Source organism: Diabrotica virgifera, chromosome 2, assembly GCF_917563875.1.
Source record: "Diabrotica virgifera virgifera chromosome 2, PGI_DIABVI_V3a".
Taxonomy (NCBI): Eukaryota; Metazoa; Arthropoda; class Insecta; order Coleoptera; family Chrysomelidae; genus Diabrotica; species Diabrotica virgifera.
In genome coordinates this window covers 249,596,651-249,618,359 of record NC_065444.1, presented here as the reverse complement: position 1 = coordinate 249,618,359, position 21,709 = coordinate 249,596,651, and the positions used below count along the sequence as shown (strand labels likewise).

Genomic DNA, 21,709 nt, shown 5'->3' with positions numbered 1-21,709 from the left:
TGGTAGTATAGTTTTAAAATTGCTTAAACCCACTTTTTTACTTCTTTTATACTTACTAATTTTTTAATTGTTGTAAATCTGCCTGTAATGCTCGAACGAAGCTGATTCTTTTCCTTGATATACGAGTGTACTTGGACAAATAGGTGACACGATCAAAGTAGCAAAGTAGATGCTGTTTGTGCCTCCCACCCATCACAACTTTTACAGAAATTTGCCTTGTCAACAACGGGAAGGATATCAAATCACAGATCAAGGCATTCTGGATAATACTCAGGAAGATCCTGGCTAACCAGACAACTACTTCGAAATCGATGGTGACTAGTTAAGTTTACTTTTAGTGTTTTCTACTTTTTGCATTTTAAATGCCAATTTTTTACTTTTTTTTACAAAAATTCTTTGTTTTGTTAATCACATTGTATTTAAAAGAATAAAGATACAAGTACAGTCCAAGTATTTTATTGGAAGACAGTGGGTATAAGTGCTGTTTCTTATTCTAAACTGTCTTATAAAATGCTAAGTTTTTTTAAATCTGAATAATTATACTACTATATAAAGGTTTTTGAAGTTAAAAAGACTAGCCAATCACTAACTATTTTGAAAAATAAGGGGTAGAATTTAGGAAAGGTGTTAAACTTCAAACATGATTTTCTCAAAACTACCAAAAATTCACTTGTGTATCCCTTGGCTTCTTATTTGTTCTTAACCTTATTTTTAAATTTTTTAATAAATTCAGTAATTTTTGTTGGTTCACTGAATCATATGCTTGTTTGAAGACGATAAAGACAAGGTAAATAGGAATATTTTACTCATAGCACATTCCTCGTTTTGCCTCAGTATAAAAATATGTTCTACCAATCATTTCCTTTTTTGAAAACTGTGTTGATAGCTGATACTCTCCTATTATTTGTGTATCACCTTCCAATTTGGCTTCTACCCATTGCTTGGAGTTCAGTCAATGCATTTTGTCAGTATTCTACATGAATTTTATATTATTGCAGCATCTGGACAAGGTTATAATACGCAAGTAACAATAGAGAAGAAATTTAGAAAAAATAATTTTCTTTAGTTATTTTGGTATAATAATGTATAGGAAACTTCATCTGTGACCCTATTATTCAATTTATTGTCTCAAAAAATATGTGAATTAATTTTTAAAACATAAAGTTGAAGACTTAGAGCATGATATAAATATTCTGGCTATTCACTGACATTGAAACTTCTTGAATTGTCTTGAATATTTTTATACAGTGAATTCATAAAGTGTGGAAACAGCCTATTATCTAATGACTTTATTATTTTCAGAGTGAAAGCTCATCAGTTTGGCCGTGATGATGTCATTGATGATTTTTTTTAAATGGGAATAAGGGTCCTGTGGTAGCTAATTTGCAGGGGCGTCATTTGATAGGGTCAGGGGGCATTTGCCCCCCCCCCCCGACCCTGAAAATGACTGAAATTTACAAAAATACATCAATTTTGTATTATGTTTGCATACATAATGTATTGTATATATAATGCTTGCCCCCCCCCCCCTATCAAAATTTCAAATGACGCTCCTGCTCATTTGAAAGATGATTCAATTCTCTATTCAGTAATATAAACATTAACATCATTATTTATACACAGTGGCCAAAAAATAATTGACGCAAAAAGAAGAATGTATGTAATTTATCTAACTCAAAATACATTTTACTGATGCCACATAATATAAAAAAATGTTTATTTTATAAGCAAACATTGCTTTTTGCTTAAATTAAATATCAAACAGCCACACACCTGCCTCTCAGCAGATTGAACATTTAATTTAAGCGAAAAGAAATGTTTTTTTTGTCAAATAAACATTTTTTTTTCTCTTTTCCGACAGCAGTAAAACGTATGTTGTGTTAAATAAATTACATATATTCTTCTTTTTGCAGCAATTAATTTAATTCAAAAATTATTTTTTTTGTCACCCTATATAAATAATAATGTTAATGTTTATATTACTGAATAGAGAATTGAATCACCTTTCAAATGAGTTAGGTACCACACGACCCCTATTTCCATTTAAAAAAATCATCGATGACGTCACTATTATGGGATATACATCAAAAAATCATAATTTAAAAATAAAAATGGACCTGTCAGAGTTTTAACTCTGAAAATAATTAAGTCATGAGATAATAGACTGTTTCCACACTTTATGAATGCACTGTATAATTATACACCTTCAGCTAAATGTTCTATGTATTTACTTAGTAGGTTGAACCCAGCTGAATGTTAGTATGTATGAATATTACTCAAATGGCCACAATGAATAAACGTATATACCTACCTGATGAATCTATAATGATTCTATATCCATAATTTTATTAAGATGGAAGATGGTAAATATTTTCTATAGGACAAAGACAAGGCAACAAAAAAAGTGTTTTAGAGATTTATTTTAAAAAATTAGAAGAAACTCTACTATTCATTGCATGGAAGTAGTTCATAGGAATGGCATACCTACAACCAGGGCCGGATTTAGGTCAATTGACGCCCTAGGCAATTCTCTAATAGCCGCCCTTCAAACATGTACCATTTTTATTGTACAGTATTTTTGCCGCCCTAGGCAACTGCCTATATTGCCTAATGGATAAAGCGACCCTGCCTACAACAACTGAGATGTAAATTAAGAACATAAAAAAAAGGATTTGATAATTTAAATGTCTTATGATAGTAACAGGACTCTTTATATGCATTTTAATTAATTAATTTATATAAATAAATCCTTACAATACCCTCTAAAGAATAATGTAGCAGCACTATTTATATAAAGATACATATTCTATGATTCTTAATTTTCATATACCTGTAATATCCACAATATACAATACACAATACCTTTCTCAATAACAATGGTATAGGGACCGTTTAAGTATTACGTAACGCAGAAAAATTGCGTTACGTAATAGTTAAACGCCCATTACAGTGAGTTACGTAGGGGGGGAGGGTGGGTCAAAAATCGCCGTACGTAATACTTGACCACTCCCATAGAAAATTAATAAAAATATTTACTTATTTCTTAAAATATTTTTTTTAGATTCATAATAATATTATTAACTGGAAGTGGAAGGTTAAAAATGCATAACCGTTTATTAAAAGTAATAAAATTTTATAGAGTATTCATAATAGTTTCGCATATCATTAATGTTTGCAGGTATAAAACATTTATTTTTGTTAATTAAACATACAATAATTAATCCTGTTATCCAATAACCAATCTATTCTTCTAGAATCTAGAAGTTAGCTATGAATTATAGTTTTTAACATTACCTTTATATCTAATAAAGCTAGTACTATGTATAGTCTAGGCGCCAGAGGGGTCACCGTGTCATATTCAATTCTGATGGACAAACTCAACGGTTTCTTATGGATTTTTGGCTGCTGATTACGAATTTCGAGGGGGGATTTCGATCCGAGTGGTCAAAAAATTGTTATAAACAATTTAATTGTTTATAAATTGTTTATAAGGCTCTGGCTCATAAACTAAAAGAGATAAAAAAAATGTTTCACATAAAATTTGTTCCTTAATAAAAAACGAAGAAAAAACCTTTTACTAAAGTTAAATCTAACAATTAGAACTCAAGATATTGTAAAATTAGTGCACAATGCAAATTGCAAAATAAGTATTTTTCGAAGCTTTATCGATCGTAACTCGGCTTCTACGCATGCAAATAAGTCTTAGAAGGTATCATTTTAAAGCCTAATTAACCGGCTTTCAAACAAAGTTTGTTAAATTATTTGATCTTCATTTGTTTTACAGTTATACCCGTTTGAAGTTAAAATTTTCTTAAAAATATTGTGCATTAATTTGTTTATAAAGGTTTCAAGCAAATTTGAGCTATAAACATTTATACTTTAATGAACAATAATGATAGAAAATCTCAAAAGGAACAATTTGAGGTTATGTAAATGTTCATAAGTATAGTTTTGGCCAAGATGTTGATATTTTAATGGCGCGCGCTATGAGGCGCAAGATCGGCTCACCGCTTAAAGGTTTACGCGCTAACTTCTCGATGCAAATTATAATTTCTATGTATACATACGTTATCTTCATTTTTCATTTTTGAAGATCCTAATAAAATTTTATCATATAATTCTTATAATTAAATCATCATACTTTACCTCGTTTCACCTTTCATTCTATTTACTTTGTCTTCTATTTTTTGCACTAAGTGAGAAAAAAAATTAAAAACTAATATTTCAGAAGTATAACTAAAAAGTAAGTTGATATTATTTATTAATACTATTTTTACAAACATTTTTTTTCATGCATATGCAAATCTGCATATAGATATACAGGGAATATCAGCTTTTTTACATCTGCATAAGTTCTTAGCGAAATTTTAACAGTTACATGGTGGTACAAGTCTGTTCTTGTAGGCAGTAAAACTAAAACTTTTTGAGGCTTCAGTGTCTAATTATCTATATGATATCCATATAAAGTGGATCTAGTTCTTTTGCAGCATCATCAAGGCCCGTCAATTGCGTGTATTCCGCCACATCATAAATGCTCGTTTTATATGCAATGATGATGCTGCAAAAGAACTCGATCAATTTTTATATGGATATCACATATTGGCTCATTTTCATGCGTAGATGCCGAGTTACGATCGTTAAAGCGTCTAAGAATACATACTTACTTGGCTGTGAGCCAATCTTGCGCCTCATAGCGCGCCATTTAAATATCGACATCTTAGCCAAAAATAAACTTACGAACATTTTCGTAAGCTCAAATTATTCCTTTTGAGTTGTTTTATCATTATTGTTAATTAAAGTATAAATGTTTATAGCTCAAGTTTGCTTAAAACCTTTATAAACAAATTAATGTACAATTTTTTTAAGAAAATTATAACTTCAAACCAGTATAACTTTAAAATAAGTGAAGATCAAATAATTTAACGAACTTTGTTTGGAAGCCTCTTAATTAAGCTTTAAAAGGACACCTTATAAGGCTCATTTGCATGCGCAGAAGCCGAGTTACGATCGGTAAAGCTTCGAAAAATACTTATTTTGCAATTTGCATTGTGCACTAATTTTACAATATCTTGAGTTCTAGTTGTCGGATTTAAGTTTAGTAAACGGTTGCTTCCTCGTTTTTTATTAGGGAACAAATTTTGTTTGAAAGATTTTTTTTTATCTCTTTTAGTTTATGAGCCAGAGCCTTATAAACAATTTATGAACAATTAAATTGTCTATAACAATTTTTTGACCACTCGGATCGAAATCCCCCCTCGAAATTCGTAATCAGCAGCCCAAAATCCATAAGAAACCGTTGAGCTTGTCCATCAGAATTGAAAATGACACGGTGACCTCTATTTGGCGCCTAGACTAGTAGCTTAAAGGTTGTGTCTCAATCACCAGTAAATGGGTTGAAATATTATTACAGTGGAACCTCGATAACCCGGATTAATCGGGACCGCGGCCGATCCGGGTTATCGAAAATCCGGGTTAGCCGGAGAATATAGTAAAAATTAATAAATAACCTCCATTATAATTACAAAAACATGAAACACATATGCACAGTACACATCTAAATTACGTATAGTTGTATAAAGTGTAGAGTTTTGTTCATTTCTTGGTAAAAAACTCAGTCATACTGTAGAGATGTACCGACACCATAATATGGTAGGTCTGGATCCCGCGTACGAAAAAAAAGTTGATAAATAGCAAGCTGAAAATTTGTTATTAGCTTAAGGGTGTCTAGTCGGACAAACATTAATATATGGGAACACTGGAACAGGGGAAGTTTTAACTGTGGAACAGGCTAAAAATTTGGAACGGCCAGACCACGAAAACGGCACATGTATTTTGTCCGACAGAACAGACTTAAACTCTCCGAACAGAGATTAAACTCTCATGCAAAAATCAGACTGCTATTTATCACCAAATTGGCGTTTTAATGAGTGGAACATGTAGAATATGTCAAATGACAGGAATTATGACAGGTGATAAATAGCAGTCTGATTTTTGCATGAGAGTTTAATCTCTGTTCGGAGAGTTTATGTCTGTTCTGTCGGACAAAACAAATGTGCCATTTTCGTGTTCTGACCGTTCCAGATTTTTTACCTGTTCCACAATTAAAACTGCCCCTGTTCCAGTGTTCTCATATATCAAAGTTTATCCGACTAGACACCCTTAAGCTATTAACAAATTTTTAGCTTGCTATTAATCAACTTTTTTTTCATACGCGGGATCCAGACCTATGGTATCATAATATCATATTTTGATGCTGCAATAAATTTATTTTAAAGATTCGCCTTTATCAATCCTACCTAATGTTTCTAATTTCTTTTCCATTGTCACAACATTTTTACGTTTTGTTAACATTACAGTTTTGTTACCATTACGTAGACAAAAATCAGGCAAACACAAGCACGATTACAGAACGGAAGTGATTAAAACAATGTCGTTATTTAAGAACAGACTAAGGCCATTGTTTTAAAAAAGAATTTTTAAATAGTCACGTCTATTTTAAACAATGCTAAGACAGTTTGACATAAATAACGGAAAAGGAATACAGACAGGTGCCTGTTCTTTCCGATAAGCTGAGACGGTCGCTCTGCCTGCCGCCGTGTGCATGAATCATTTTTACTGTTGTACATACTTATATGTGTTCAAATTACACAAATACACATTATCTCTCAAATATTATTTGACCTACATACATTTTTATTTGATAAAATTGTTAAATTGTTTATTTGTTAAATTTTTGTCTGATGAAAATCGGTCCGGGTTAGCCGGACTTCCGGGTTATCGGGGGCCGACTTATCGGGGTTCCACTGTATTTTGTTTTTTCTGCAAACAACGTCTGATGAAACTAAAAGGCCAAAATATCTAGAACAGACTGGCAAATTAGACGAGATAATTTACTTTACATAATTATGCATCTTATTTATGTTAGAAAATACATGATATTTTTCTCATTTATTTTTCGCATGTTCCAAACCAATTACTTATTTATATATTCTTTTTCATCAAGAAATCAAAGTGAATATTATCCTCAAAAAATGTCACCAATGTCTTTTCAGCTGATCATGGAAGCAATGAGCTTCCATTCCTTCTTATTATTTGTCTTTTCAGCTGATCATGGAAGCAATGAGCTTCCATTCCTTCTTATTATTTGCCTTGGTTTTCGAATTTCGTACTCTTAACACCTTTAAGCCTTCCTCCATGATACTATAAATAACAAGATAGGATCTTCCCGTAGCGCAAATACGTCCGAGTTCGCGCATCGCATGACGTAACTGGAGACCGGAATTTGAATTCTTGTTGTTAGCTTATAGTCCAGGCTGTATCGTCGCCCCCGTTAGGTAACATATTCCGATTCGATTTTGTTGCACAAACTCACTTAAAAAGAGTTCCTTATAAGTGAAATTCAATAAAAAATTTTCTTCTTGGTAAAAGGTATATTAGTTTAAAAAGCCCTAAAGGGCTAAAAACATATGAACAAAACGTTTTCGCTCTGTAACAAGAGCATCATCAGTGTTACAAGAACATGGTGAGCCAACCAAAAAATACAAAGGTCAAAGCCTTTCAAAAAACAGACAAAAGTCTTATATAAAAGATAACATCGTAAAATCCAAAGGATGGATAAAATTCCTAAGGATATAGCCCTATTATAGGGCCATATGTTACTATAATAGTAACATATGACTCCCACACGTTGTAAGTGGGTCAAAAGGTAACTAGGTCATTCTGTTATGAGAGATTTGTTCCTTATAACAAATACACAGAGTGCCGGAAGATGCCGCGGTCGGAAAATTTTTTTAAACAAATTCAAAAAATCAATTTTTTTACTTCGTATAATTTGTTTAGATTCTTTGGGTCATTATGAGCCAAAAATGTTTTATGTGCTCTTGTAATTTTTCTCTAAAATTGACTGTTGTTGAGTTATACTCGATTTAAAATTTGAAAAACGCGCAAATTGCCATTTTCATGGCTTAATAACTCTGTTAAAAATTATTATTATGAAAGTCAAAAAGTGACTGAATTAAAGTTGAAAACCCCCCCTACAGGATCCTGAAGAAATTTTGTCATTATTTTATTACTGAGCTGTTATTTGTTAACCATGAGCGCTAAATGAAGCGGCCGTCAATGTGAGTGCAAGTGAGATGCACCATTAGACGGCCGTAATGGTGCATTTCTTTTGCACTCACTATTGACGGCCGCCTATATGCAGTTAGCGCTCATTGTTAATAATTAAAAATAACAGCTTAGTAATAAAATAATGACAACAATTTCTTCAGGATCTTGTAGGGTGGACTTTAAACTTTGATTTGGTCACTTTCTAACTTTCATAGTAATAATTTTTAACCGAGTTATTAAGCCTTGAAAATGGCGATTTTCGCGTTTTTCAAATATTAGATCGCGTATAGCTCGACAAAAATAAATTTTAGAGAAAAATCACAAGAGACCTTTTTTGCTTATAATGACCCAAAAAATCTAAGAAAATTGAACAAATTGAAAAATTAATTTTTTGAATTTGTTTAAAAAAATTGTTTAAACAATTTTCTGACCGCGGCACCTCCCGGCACCCTGTGGATTTGTTATAAGGAACTCTTTTTTAGTAAGTTCGTGCAAAAAAATCGAATCGGAATAATTTACCTAACGGGGGCGACCATACAGCCTGGACTATACAACCGCGAGCAATTCAAACTAATCGGAAATCATTCGGACATTACGAACCATTACGAACTTGAGTCTCCAGTTACGTCACGACTCCCTTCTCTTCGAGATGCGCAATATATTATCTTGTTATTTATAGTATCATGCCTTCCTCTGCCTGGTGCTTAAACTGTGCTACAGATATATGATGGAGATGCAAAATGGAGTAGATCAAGGACTGGGCAAAAAAAGAAGAGTAGAGTATAAGCCGAATGACAACAAATAAAAGAGTCACACAGTTCCCCCATAGAGTTATATATTAGCATAGAGAGAGTGTCATTCAGAGCGAAGTGACGACACCATCTTTTTTATTTGGATTAGTGCTGTTTCACTCTTACGCATAGTAAAGCTGCTACAGTTGTCCTCCTCTTCCGTGCCTATATTCACACTGAATGTCATCATAGATTTTCGATACAATGTGTTAGAAAGAGATGCCGCAAACCAGTCCATGAGATCTTGTCGTCAGGAAGCGCGGAAGGTAGGCTCCCTCTATGTTAATATATACCTCTATGAGTTCCCCAATAGGAAGACGATCAGTGGGAAGATCACGAAAACAATAAAATGACAACTTACTGGAGGCACATTGAAAAACAGACAGAATCATGTCTACATAAAGAGAAGAAGAAAATATTTATTTCCCAGAGTTCGGAGCATAACAACCCAATACTTTCTATTATTTTATAAATTGTATTGTTATTTTATTACTCCGCAAGAGTCTGTGTAACTATTTAGTGGCTAGTTTTGCTTGGTCAATCCTGTAATGTATGTCTTCTTTACTCCCTGCTTTTGATTACTTGTAACTTGTACTTGATATTACTTGTAATGCCCCGCTTGTCGTACTACTCTTCCAGTTTTCTAAGCAAATAGTCTAAATCAGTATATTTATTTATTTATTTATTTATTAAGCGCAACATGCCTTGTAGGCCTAGGGCTAAAATGTTTACATTTCTGATTACATAAATAATAAATAATTTAATATAACTTACATAACTTATAAATTCTATTTAATTACACTTCAGTCTTTTTATACACTCCTTCACCACCTCCCTCCATCTTCTTCTGTCCAATGCTAGTTCTTTCCATCTCTCAATGTTACTTTTCTTCAAGTCTTCGTACACACTATCCTTCCATCTTTTCCTTGGCCTGCCTTTCCTCCTCTTTTGTATTGGTCTTCGTGAGAGTACCATTTTTGGCATTCGTTTACTTCCCATTCTCTCGATGTGCCCCAAATATCGTATTTTCTGTGCTTTGATCGTCGTCGTAATCGTTGGTTCTTAATATAGTTCTTAAAATTATTTTTTAAATTATTCTTCTTCTCCACTAACCTTCTATTTTCACACCTCCATATATTGCTCTTTGCATTTTTCTCTTCCATCTTTCTAAAAGGTCTGTTTCTGACTTTTTGAGCACCCATGTTTCGCATTCGTATGTTACTGTAGGTCTGATAACAGTCTTATAAATTCTTATTTTTGTTTTTCTTGATACGGTATTTGGATTTCAATAGTGTGCGTAATGCTCCATATTTTTATTTCCTTTAGCTATTCTTGTCTTTATCTCCCCTTCTTCATGACCATTTTCATCCATTTTGGCTCCCAGGTAAATAATTTCTTAGGCTCTTTTGAACGAATATGTTTTTTCTTCATCTATTTGTACTATGATGTTATTCTCTTTTTCTTTTTGGATCTCTCCCATTATCATATACTTTGTCTTTTCTTCATTTATTTTAAGTCCGAATTTTTTGGCTTCTGTTATTCTGTTTTTCATTAACTTTTGTGGTTCTTTTTTACTTGTTGCTAATAGCGTCAGATCATCTGCAAATGCTATGCATTGGTTGCCGTTTTTACGTCTTCTTTATTCCCTGCTTTTGATGCTATTTGGACTCACAAAAGTACTTGTTTTTTTGTATATTAATTGTAACGCCCCGCTTGTCGTACTCCTCTTCCAGTTTTCTAAGCAAATAGTCTAAATCAGTATATAAATCTAAATCAGTATATAAATGGGAGTCCGTGCATGGAGAAGAGCAGTCATATACAAGCAAGGGTGGAGGCAAAAAATAAAGGAGGCCAAGGCTCAATTTGGGCTGTAGTGCCGTAGAAGAAAAAGAAGTCTAAATCAGTCCAGTCTTCAGCTAGAAGACGCGATATAATAAACTAATTCGTTTTTAGGGCAAAACTTGCTGAAAGGGGTATGCGTCAGAAAGATCTCCAGGAAATGGTCACAGCCATAAAAACCCAATTGAACGATACTCAACAGATTATTAATGCTACACCAGCCGGTCAGATCTCAATAGAGAAAAATCTAGAATACAACAAAAACACTAGTCCCGAAGAGTTGTACAACATATTGTTGGTTAAAGAAAGGAAGATCACTGAGTTGTTTGAAAAAAACCACAAACAAGAAGGTTGGTTTCATTTTTTAACAATTTGAATGATGTATTTATAATCAGGATTATATTTTTAGGTACTATTTTGGATTTGCAAGAAAATCTGAAAGAGAAAGACCAAGTAATAGATGCCAGGACAAAAGCCATAACTCTGATGACTGATAACTTGAGTAAAAAGGGAAAAAATACATTAGATGCTTTGGACGAAACCAAAGAACAGATGAGAAAGATGCAGGAAAACTTTATAACGTTAGAAAGTGAAATGAAAGCTCGACAGATGATGTTGTTGAACGACTTAAAAAACAAAAACATCGAAATAACAGAACTACAAGAAGAAATCGAACAGGTTAGGAAAGAAAAGAATGAAATGTCTAAGAGTAATGTAGAGAAACCTGAAGCGGAGAACCATGAACTTATTATTAAAGATCTACAACAAAAATTGGCAGATGCCAAGAAGCTGAACGAAGAAAATGCTTCTAAAATAAATGATTTAGAATCACAACTTCAAAATACTCAAGATACAAGTGGACAATCATCAAATTCCGAAATAGAAAAACTGAAGAAGCAATTGGACGAGAGCAATAAAAATATGATTAAAGTGAAGGCACAGAATAAGAGCAAGATTAAAGACCTGAACAAAAAATTGGATTCCTTTAAGAAGATGAGCGATGCTAACGCTACGATTATACAATTACAGAACGATGTAACAAAATTGAATGAGAAAATTGCTGAACTGGAAGAAGAGAAAGGTAATATGCAGTTGAAGATGGTGGAATCGATTGAATCACTTAAAGGTATGTTTACATGTCTCATGTATATTTTGAAATATTGTAGCCTATTACTTTTTTAACCCATTCAGTGCGAAGGGCGTTATAGTACATTCTTTCACGGTTTTTGCTGTATATTTTAAAGAACCGTTTGGATTGACATGAAATTTGGCACACGGATAGCTAAATGTCAAAGTGATATTGTGCCAATGTGTGCTTTTGCCATGGGGTGAATCTCACCCCCCTATAGTGGGTGAAAAAATATATGTCCAAAATAAGTCTGGAAATGGATAAAGTGACTAATTCTAAGCAACTTTTATTCTATGAGTTTTTTCACCAAGTCAATACTTTTCGAGTTATTTGCGAGTGAATATGTTCATTATTCAACAAAATAACCACGTTTTTAGATGGTTTTGCGCAAATAACTGAAAAAGTAAGTATTTTCTAGAAAAAAACATTCATAGCAAAAGTATAGCCTGTAAAAAACTGAAAAAAATGGTGTATATGTTAGGGCTCCATATCTAGCAGAAGCAGAGTTATAATAGCTAATGAAAAATAGGTTTATATTCGTCAAATTCCAAATCGAATATTTTATCGTGAAATATCCAAAAAAAAAATGAAGCACTTTTTGAGGAAAACTCATTACAACTTTTTTAAAGTGTTAAAAAAATCTTTATTTTTATTTTATAAAAAATTTCTAGCATCAAAAGTAAATAAGTTGCGCCCAAAATAAAGTCGGTCCCTTTTGTTTTGGCAAAAAAAAAATCGGGAAGATCACCCCCCAAATTAGCAACTTAAATGAAATTAATCGTTACCGCTTCACAACTTATGTACTTTACTTATGTTGTATTTATATGATCTGTAAGTTTCATTAATTTAAAGTGCTTATTTTCGAAAAAATTTAGTTTTAAAGTATAATTTAAAAAAAATTTAATTTTGAAAAACATGATTTGTTTCATAATAACTTAAAAATTGTCAGAGATACCAAAAATCTTAAGGAACAAAAAAAGTCGGCTATGCTTTTCTGAATATTTTGTATTTTTTTGTTTTTCTGTAAGACAAAAACTAGTTAAGATTTGGTGTTTCTAAATTTGCATACACTCGTTATTAGTGACTCGTTCAAATCCTTTTAACTGCAGCCCTTTCAAAAATAAAAACTTTGAACCGATGAGACCTACAGATCATATTAAACAATACATATTCGAGTAAAAAAACTTGTGAACTGGTAACGATTAAGTTCATTAAATATGCTAATTAGGGGGCGATTTTCCCGATTTTTTTATCAAAACAAAAGGCACCAACTTTATTTTGAGCGTAACTTGTTTACTTTTAATGCTAGAAATTTTTTTATAAAGCAGAAATAAAGCTTGTTTTAAATACTTTAAGAGTTGAAATGAGTTTTCCCCAAAAAGTGCTTCATTTTTTTATTATTTCTCATTGAAATATTCGAATTTGACGAATGTGAACCTATTTTTCATTAGCTATAACTCCGCTTCTGCTAGGTATAGAGTCCTAAAATATACACCATTTTTTTCAATTTTTGACAGGATATAGTTTTGCTAGGAATTTTTTTTTCTAGAAAATACTTACTTTTTGAGTTATTTGCGATAAACCGTATAAAAACGTGGTTATTTTGTTGAAAAATGAACATATTCACTCGCAAATAACTCGAAAAGTATTGACTTGGCGAAAAAACTCTATGGAATAAAAATTGCTTAAAATTACTTATTTTATCCATTTTCGGACTCATTTTGGACATGTATTTTTTCACCCCCAAGAGGGAGTGAAACTCACCCCCAGAGTAAAAGCACACATCGGCACAATATCACTTTTTTTCTCTGACGTGTTAGCTGTGTGTATGCCAAATTTCATGTCAATCCAAGCGGTTCTTTAAAATTTAGAGGTTTTGCAATATTTTACCGTTAAAGAACGTACTATTAATTAACGTCATACTTGAACATTGTCTAGCGCCGGTAACGTTTTCGTACATACGTCATAAGTAAAGTTACGCTCTGTACCTCCGTAAGCGATTGGCGCGCAGTGAAAACCTCCAGGTTACGACGCGGCATCCATTGTATTAAGTATTAAGTTGTTACTAAACGTTTTTAATTTACAATAATTTCGTTTTTTAATAAGAAAGGCTAAAGCGGGATAAGATTATAAAATTTGCACTCGAATTCTTATCTATGATGGAGCACATATCATCATCATCATCACGGCTTATTCACTCCTGGCGGAATATTTGCCGCCCTTTTGGGCTCTCTGATTCATTTGTTGCGGAGAATCAGTCCGCTGTTGTCTTTTATTATTATAGCAGCGTGTGTGACTTGGCCTTGTCTACAATTTTCCTCCATTCTTCCCGGTTCTTACAACGCTCCTTCCAATTGTAGATTCTCAGCTTCTTTATATCTCCTAAGACTTGATCTCTCCATCTTGTTTTGGGTCTTCCCTTTGGTCTCTTTGTTGTTGGTCTCCATTCGCTTTAGCGTAGAGCCTGGGTTAGCTCTTTCTGTGTGTTCCAGCCACCTGAGCCTTTGCGCCTTCACGAGCGCCTTTATGTTTTCACCCTGGATGACTTCTTTAGTTTCTTCATTGGTTAATCTTCTAAATTCGCCTACACTTATGCCTGGTCACTGGTCACTTCGCCTACACTGGTCCCATTATTCGTCGAATTATCTTTCTCTCTAAGATATTTAACCTCATTTCATCTTTTTGTGTTATGCACATCGTCTCTGCACCATAGGTGATTACTGGCCTGATTGCAGTCTTGTAAATTTTTAATATGGTTGCCTTACTAATGTGTTTTTCTTTCAAGAATTTATGGTAGTTCCAGTAGGATGCGTTCATTTATTTCATCCGTTCTATCGTTTCTGCCATCACCATCACTCCCAAGTATTTGAAACGGTGTACTCTTTCAAATGTATATGCACCAAGCTTAATTTCTCTCACGATGTTCGTATTCTCTCTTGAGCACTTGAGGTATTTCGTTTTGCTTTGGTTTATTACTAGCCCCCTCTTCTTTGCTTCTTTATCTAGTATTAATATTATATTCTGCATGGTTTTTAAATCTCTGGTAACCAGTGCAATATCGTCTGCATACGCTATCAGTTGGGCTGAAGATCCGATAATAGTTCCCATAATTTTGGCTGCTCTTACTGCCCCCTCTATGGCAATGTTAAATAATGTTGTTGACAGGGAGTCTCCCTGTCTGACACCTACCTCCATTTGTACTTCATCTGACGGGACTTCCCTTGTTAAGATTCGTGCCTTGGATTCCTTCATCGTCATTTTCGTGCGATTTTACTAGTTTTTCTCGAATGCCTAGTTGATTCATATCATTAACCCTGAAACGCCCAAGGGTGGGTAAAAAATGTACACCTAATGCGTATTCCATTGTAACATATTTATTACGTGTTTAGAAATTTTCCAAAAATTATTTATTGTTAAAAAGACAGCCTTTTATCGAATGTTAAATTGGTTCTACCGATATTTTTGAAAATAAAAGTATTATCTTGAGTTAAATATGGGTGAGCATAAAAAGTACTCCCTTGGTAAAACTTGTTACTAAAGGTTTCTATATAATTTATCGTTGGTAGGAACATAATCCATATAATTATCGACGTATAATTACATAATCGACATAATTATCCGCCAATGGGAAGGCTGAAAGGAAGAATGTGGAGAAAATCGACAAATCTGAATTACTGGCTTTTACTGGTATCTTAATTTTGGTGTAAATTGTAATTTTGTTGTAAGGTTTGTAAATTGTTTATATTAATATTTTAGAAGATGTGCTTATTAAGCATAAGATTCTTAAGTTTAATCCATTTCCAACAACTCTCAATAAATATATTAGCTATTTTCGAGGTGGACATTTTTTACCCACCCTTGGGCGTACATGGAACCTAAAAAAGGTTGGGCGTTTAAGATTTAATTAGCTCCTCCCTTATTACACTGCCAAAGGCTTGCTTGTAGTCAATAAACAGTATATGTAGATCTATTCCGTGCTCGTAACTTTTTTCGACGATTTGCGTTACAATGTGTATTGCGTCTATTGTTGACTTACCTTCTCTGAATCCATGTTGGTATTCACCTATTTTGTTCTCGTTTCTTTTTCTATTCTTTGTCTGATCAAATTAGTTAATATTTTGTACATTGTATTTAATAGCATGATTCCCCTGTAGTTATTGCATTTCGTCTTGTCGCCTTTTTTAGGGATTTGTGTTATCAGACCGCAATTCCAGTCGTTCGGCATGCGTTCTTCTTCCCATATTCGTTCTATCAGCTTGTGGATTCTGTGGGCTAGTTCCTCTCCCCCTTTCTTGAAGAACTAATTTATAATGTCGTCTGGTCCTGCTGCTTTCCTTGTCTTTAATCTGTTTATGGTCGCCAATAGAGCACATATTATATAGACCCCTTTATCAAAACTTTTGGCTTCCTTTTGGCAAAAAATGTGTTTATTCGAAAAAAAAAAAAATCAAAAATATTTTATTTAACGATTTTTGAGATTTTGGTATCACTCAGATAATAGTAACATAAAATAAAAATCTCGACAGAGTTACCTCACTATATGTCTAAAGAAAATCAATCTATGAAAAATTTTAGGTGGATCGGTCAAGTAGTTTTTGAGTCAGACTACTGCCAGACTAGCGACAATTTACAGCGCCGTAAGAGCAGTAAAATGAAGCGCGAAAATTGGTCCCACGGTGAGTGTAGTGGATGGTCAGACTGAGCTGTAAAATATCGTGCAGCAACATCGAACGGGCCCATCTTCGGCGTCGTGTCGCAAACGAATGGACCTGGGTCCACATTTGTAGCTCATCTACCCACAACAATTACCAAAACGCCGTATTTACATCTAGCGACACGCCGTAATTTACATCCCCGTCTGGCCATGATTTTTACTGCAGCTACTGACGCTTCATTTTACTGCTGTTACAGCGCTGTAAATTGTCGCTTGTCTCGCCGTAGCCTTAGTGTCCACCACCGCCTTTGAAAAATGCAGTTTTGAGAAAAACGCGTTTAAAGTTTTGACAACTTTTATTTTCAATTCATTTATTGTCTGTCATATCGTAAAGTGATGCACACCGGAATGTTGTTGAATTACAAAAGAGAAGTGAGCTGGCGCGAAACTGCTACAAGGCGAGTCGAAGGTAGCATTCAACATGCTGTGTTTTCGGTAATTTTGCTCCATTCTTGAAGCTCCGGAGCATTCTTGAAGTTATGTACTTTCATTTAAAAAAGTTGTAAATTTCAAAATTTTCAAACCACACCCTCCTCCCCTCGAAAATGAATATTTAATGCTTTAATAATTGCAGGATCTTCCCAAGCTGATGATGTCAAAGAATTGCAAGACAGATTGGCAAGGAATTCTGAAGAACTTGATGAAAAAGACAAAATTATAAGTTTATTGGAGACCGGTGAGTTTTCCACATTTTATGGTTCGATAACAATAAAAATTGTATTATACCAATCAGCAGTTAATTGAATTAAAATTTTTATTGTTTCAATTTTATTTCAGACATTATTTCTCTGAAAACAGAGATAACAAACTTAGCCGAGAAAAATTCCAGTCTGACTGACATACAGAATGAGCAAGTAACATCTGAAATTCAATCCATCCAAATCGAAGAGCAGTTTGAAGCCTTACAGAGCGAAAATAGTAAATTAAAAGAAGAAATTGATAATATTAATAAACAGAAAAATGAACTTCTTGAAAGAATCGAGGAATTTAACAAAGAAAAAGTGGATTTGACGTCGAAATTAGAGAGTTATATTCAGGTGAGTCTACGAGCCCCTTCCCTTATCAGTTGGCGCATCTTTGGAATTATAGTTTATGGCGATTACCATAAAAAATCATAATCTACATGCTTTTATAAATTCCCATATTAATTATGACATTTTTATTTATTTATTAAAACCATTATTCTTATGGTTTTTTATTTATTTTCAAAATTGAAAAAAAAAATCGCTAAATCATGTCTTTTCATTCACTTCGTATCGTTGAAAACATTTGTTCAGTTATCATTGGATTTTTCAATTCTGGAAAATCAAATTCGGAAATCCGAATATGTTGCAATATCCACGAATTAGTGTAAGAAATATAGTTAGAAGATACAAAACCTCAGGTTTTAGGCGAGCGATTTACCTCTAAAAAGACGCTTAGAAACGGAATATACTGAATCTTTTTGTGCACGTTTAAATTGAATCAAAGAGCTTCCATTCTGTTTATATTCTATACCAGTCAGAAATCGTATGATTTCTTCCCTGTGTTCTATGTATAGATTTCATTTGAGAACCTGTCTTTTCTTTAAAGATGTAGTAGACACAGTACACCTGCTACACCCAATAGATGGAAGATTATCTTTTTCTTCTTCATCTTCCTCTTTGTAAACAATTCTGCTTGTTCATTGGTGGATTGATACCTCTATGGAAGGTTGTCACTTGAAACCTCTATACTTTGGGTATTGAGATTTTTGAAGAGCAAAACTGGAAGAGAACTGATTTAAGATACTAATGAAGAGTGGCTTAGCTCGGAAGAACAAATCAAATGGGCAGAGAGACACTATATCTCAAGTGAGTATTCGGGCTAGCTTCAAGACACTGAATAATGGCTTTGAGATATAAAAATACAGAGAAGGGATAATGAAATGATGGAAACAAGGAAGAAAATGGGACCTGTAATACAAAAATGGAAGGCAACTTGATAAGAACGATGGAAATAGAGTGATATGAAAAATACATCACGGAGAGAAGAAGATGAGCTCCAACTCGGGTTTCTGGGCCTAAAATTTGAAAAGCTCTATATTTTTGAAGTAACGGACAACATAAGTATCTCACCTAGTAAAATAATAGTTATATAAATGAGTTGGTCAGTGACTCTTTATATTCTATTAAAAAAAAACCATATTAGACATATTCCCTATTTTTAAAACCTCGACATAAATTTTAACAGCCCTATTCCCTATCAAATTTTAATATGCAATTATTTATAATGATTATTTACCAAGACCTGATTGTATTTATTTGAAAAAAAAACTATTATGTATATTGAACAAAAAATAACGACCCAAGAACCCTATCTATCCAGAAAAATATGTAGTTTACTTGATCATATGCATACGAAAAAGTGTACAGTTGTAAGCCAATATATAGTAACTAAAAGTAGATAAAAAGATAAACAAACTTATCTTTCACAGCACTATTGAAATGAGTTGAAAGTCCATAGGAAAGTCCTCTTGGCCAGTCTTGGCACGGCAAAACTACACTTGAGAGCAAAATAATCGACTCACTTGCTTAACACGTGGAATTTCCTAAACTTGTTGTCCGATTTGAGTGATTTTTTAGTATGTTATAGCCTTATTATTTAAGAAAATTGATGTAATAATATTGTTGCTATACAGGTCAAGGTCATTTTATACCGGGTGTAACAATCCTACTGTGTTTTTTCTTAAAGTTCGGAACACCCTGTGGAGTATTCTAGCATATAAAAAATATTTAAATTAAAATTCAATAGTAGGCTTAGGCTTTATTAACATTTTCATTTTTGACTCATTTGCTTATGTTGGATAATAAAAAAGTTAGGTACGTTTAAGAAAAAAAAAACACCCTATGATTGTTACACCCGGTATAAAATGACCTTTACCTGTCTAGTAATAATAATATTACATCGATTTTCTTAAATAATAAGGCTGTAACATACTAAAAAATCACTCGAATCGGACAACAGGTTTAGGAAATTCGAAACTTCGAAACGTGTACAATTTAGCAAGTGAGTCGATTATTTTTCTCTCAAGTGTAGTTGGCTGCTGTGGTGATAAATCCAGTCCTGGTTGCAGTCTAATCAGGTAATAGTCTTGACAACCTCTTCGGGTAAACCGAAAAAAAAGTGGCTACCACAATATAAGTGGTCTCTAGGTTACTAAGTCAGTAAGTATTCAAGTGACCAAGTTTTCAAGTAACGGAATTGAAACAAGCAAACACGCCGGTTATGTGGAGAAATCCAAAGAGATATTTAACTTTGATTGCACAGTTTTGTAAATGGTATTAGCTGACGTCCGATTTCCTTCCAATTATGTATCCTTATTTTCCATCTTAAATTTTGTTTCAAATCCGCTACTTAACAATGAGAATTCATCTCAATATCCGGCGTGTCCACTTTAATAGAGTTTGACCAACTAAAGTTCCAATCGAGAAATCAATTTCACTTCAATTCAACGAGGTTTTCGCGCGTGCGTAGAGAAATATCGTTTGTGAATCAATCGCGCGCGTATCACAAGGAATTTCTTGAGGGATATTATTAATGCAATTTTAATTGAATTAATTTAATTAGTAGCGTAACCGCTACACACTCCATCTTTTTTGTGCGATCGGTCGATACTTCTTCTACCCATTGGTGGTTTATCTCTTATTATTTTGGTCATACACGTAGCCCCCATTCTGCTTATGTGGTTATTCCATTCTTTTTTCTATTTAGTGTCCTTTCGTTTATACACTGTACGTTACATTGTCTTCTAATGTCTTCACACCTCTTTCGATCTCTCAGCGTATTTCCTGTAATTCTTCTCAGAACTCTCATCTCTGCCGTTTCCAATAGTCATTGTGTTATGGCTGTAGCGGGTCTTGTTTCTAATGCATATTGTTATGTCATTATTGATTTTACACTGCCTTTATAAATTATTGATTTCATCCCAATGTTCCATATTACTCCATAGAGTGATTTTGTGACTTGTTTTTCCCATGCTATTTTCATTTCTATGTCTTTCATACAAGTACCAACTCGGCTTGTCATTGTATTGATCCCGAATACTTAAAAGTCATACGGCTCATAATAAGGCTCTACTTTCTATTAGTTTTTTTCCCATTTCTGATTTCTTTCTAAGCTTTTTTGTGAGTATTTAATTATCACATATCTATCTACGGGATATACCTAAATATACAGGGTGAGTCACCACTAACGCGACGGAAGATTACAGCGAAATGGTAAAAGATTTGAAAAAAAAAATTTAATTAGTGGTTTGTAAGTTGATAAAATCTACATTTTAAAATTATTTTGAAATATACAGGGTGTCCTAATAAATGGCGGTGTATCAAAGTTATATTTTTTCTTATGGAACACCCTGTATTTTATTGCATTTTTTAATTGTCCGCAAAAAATAAGGTATAGTTTCATAAGGCTTCCCTATACCTACGTACAGAGTGTTCTGAGTTATGTTGACATTTCTTAAAATGTAAAGTTTTAAAAGAAGGCTTATTCTCAAGTTATTTAAGAAATTATAAAAAAAATACTTTTACATCTAAATAGTTGGATATTGGTTGAATGTATTCCATGATTGATTATTACACATTTATTTACAGGGTGTTCAACATTTACAGTTTCATTATTGGATTATTCAATGTTTCATATGATGCTTAGTTTAAATGGAACACCATGTATATTAATTATTAATTATATTAAACGAAGTCACCTCTTTCGAATGGTATATGGATGTCCTATACTTAGGTCTAATAGTTTTTGCGTAATTTACAATTATTTAAATTTTTAATCTGTAAATCGATTTTAAAACAAAAGATGTATCTCATTGTATGACATCGTCATTTTATGAGAGTACGGTCTGGTAATTATCAAAAATATAAACATCCATGTATGATATTCAAATTTAATTGTTCCTAAAAATGAATAACCACGTTATCTACGGAAGAGTAGACATGGTACTTTGCATTGGGGAGTGTTTGCAAAATTGTATCTTACTTTCTAAAGTTAACGCTCAAAAGTAGGTATCTAGAAGACACCCAAAAAAGGACGTTTTTGAGAAATTTCGGAAAGTTAAATAAAAATAAACCAGTTATTTGTGATCACGTCAAGGAACTT

General features: G+C 33.1%; 1 protein-coding gene across 2 annotated transcripts in view; it reads left to right on the top strand.

Moving 5' to 3' along the window:
• Window positions 1–21,709, top strand: part of LOC114326517 (protein lava lamp) — a 64,024-nt gene that overhangs the window by 5,595 nt on the left and 36,720 nt on the right. For both annotated transcript variants that reach the window (XM_050644438.1, XM_050644439.1), the window contains exons 3-6: window positions 10,854–11,089; window positions 11,149–11,865; window positions 17,157–17,258; window positions 17,360–17,619. In XM_050644438.1, the coding sequence (XP_050500395.1) occupies window positions 10,854–11,089; window positions 11,149–11,865; window positions 17,157–17,258; window positions 17,360–17,619 (1,315 nt within the window). The remainder of the gene's footprint in view (window positions 1–10,853; window positions 11,090–11,148; window positions 11,866–17,156; window positions 17,259–17,359; window positions 17,620–21,709) is intronic.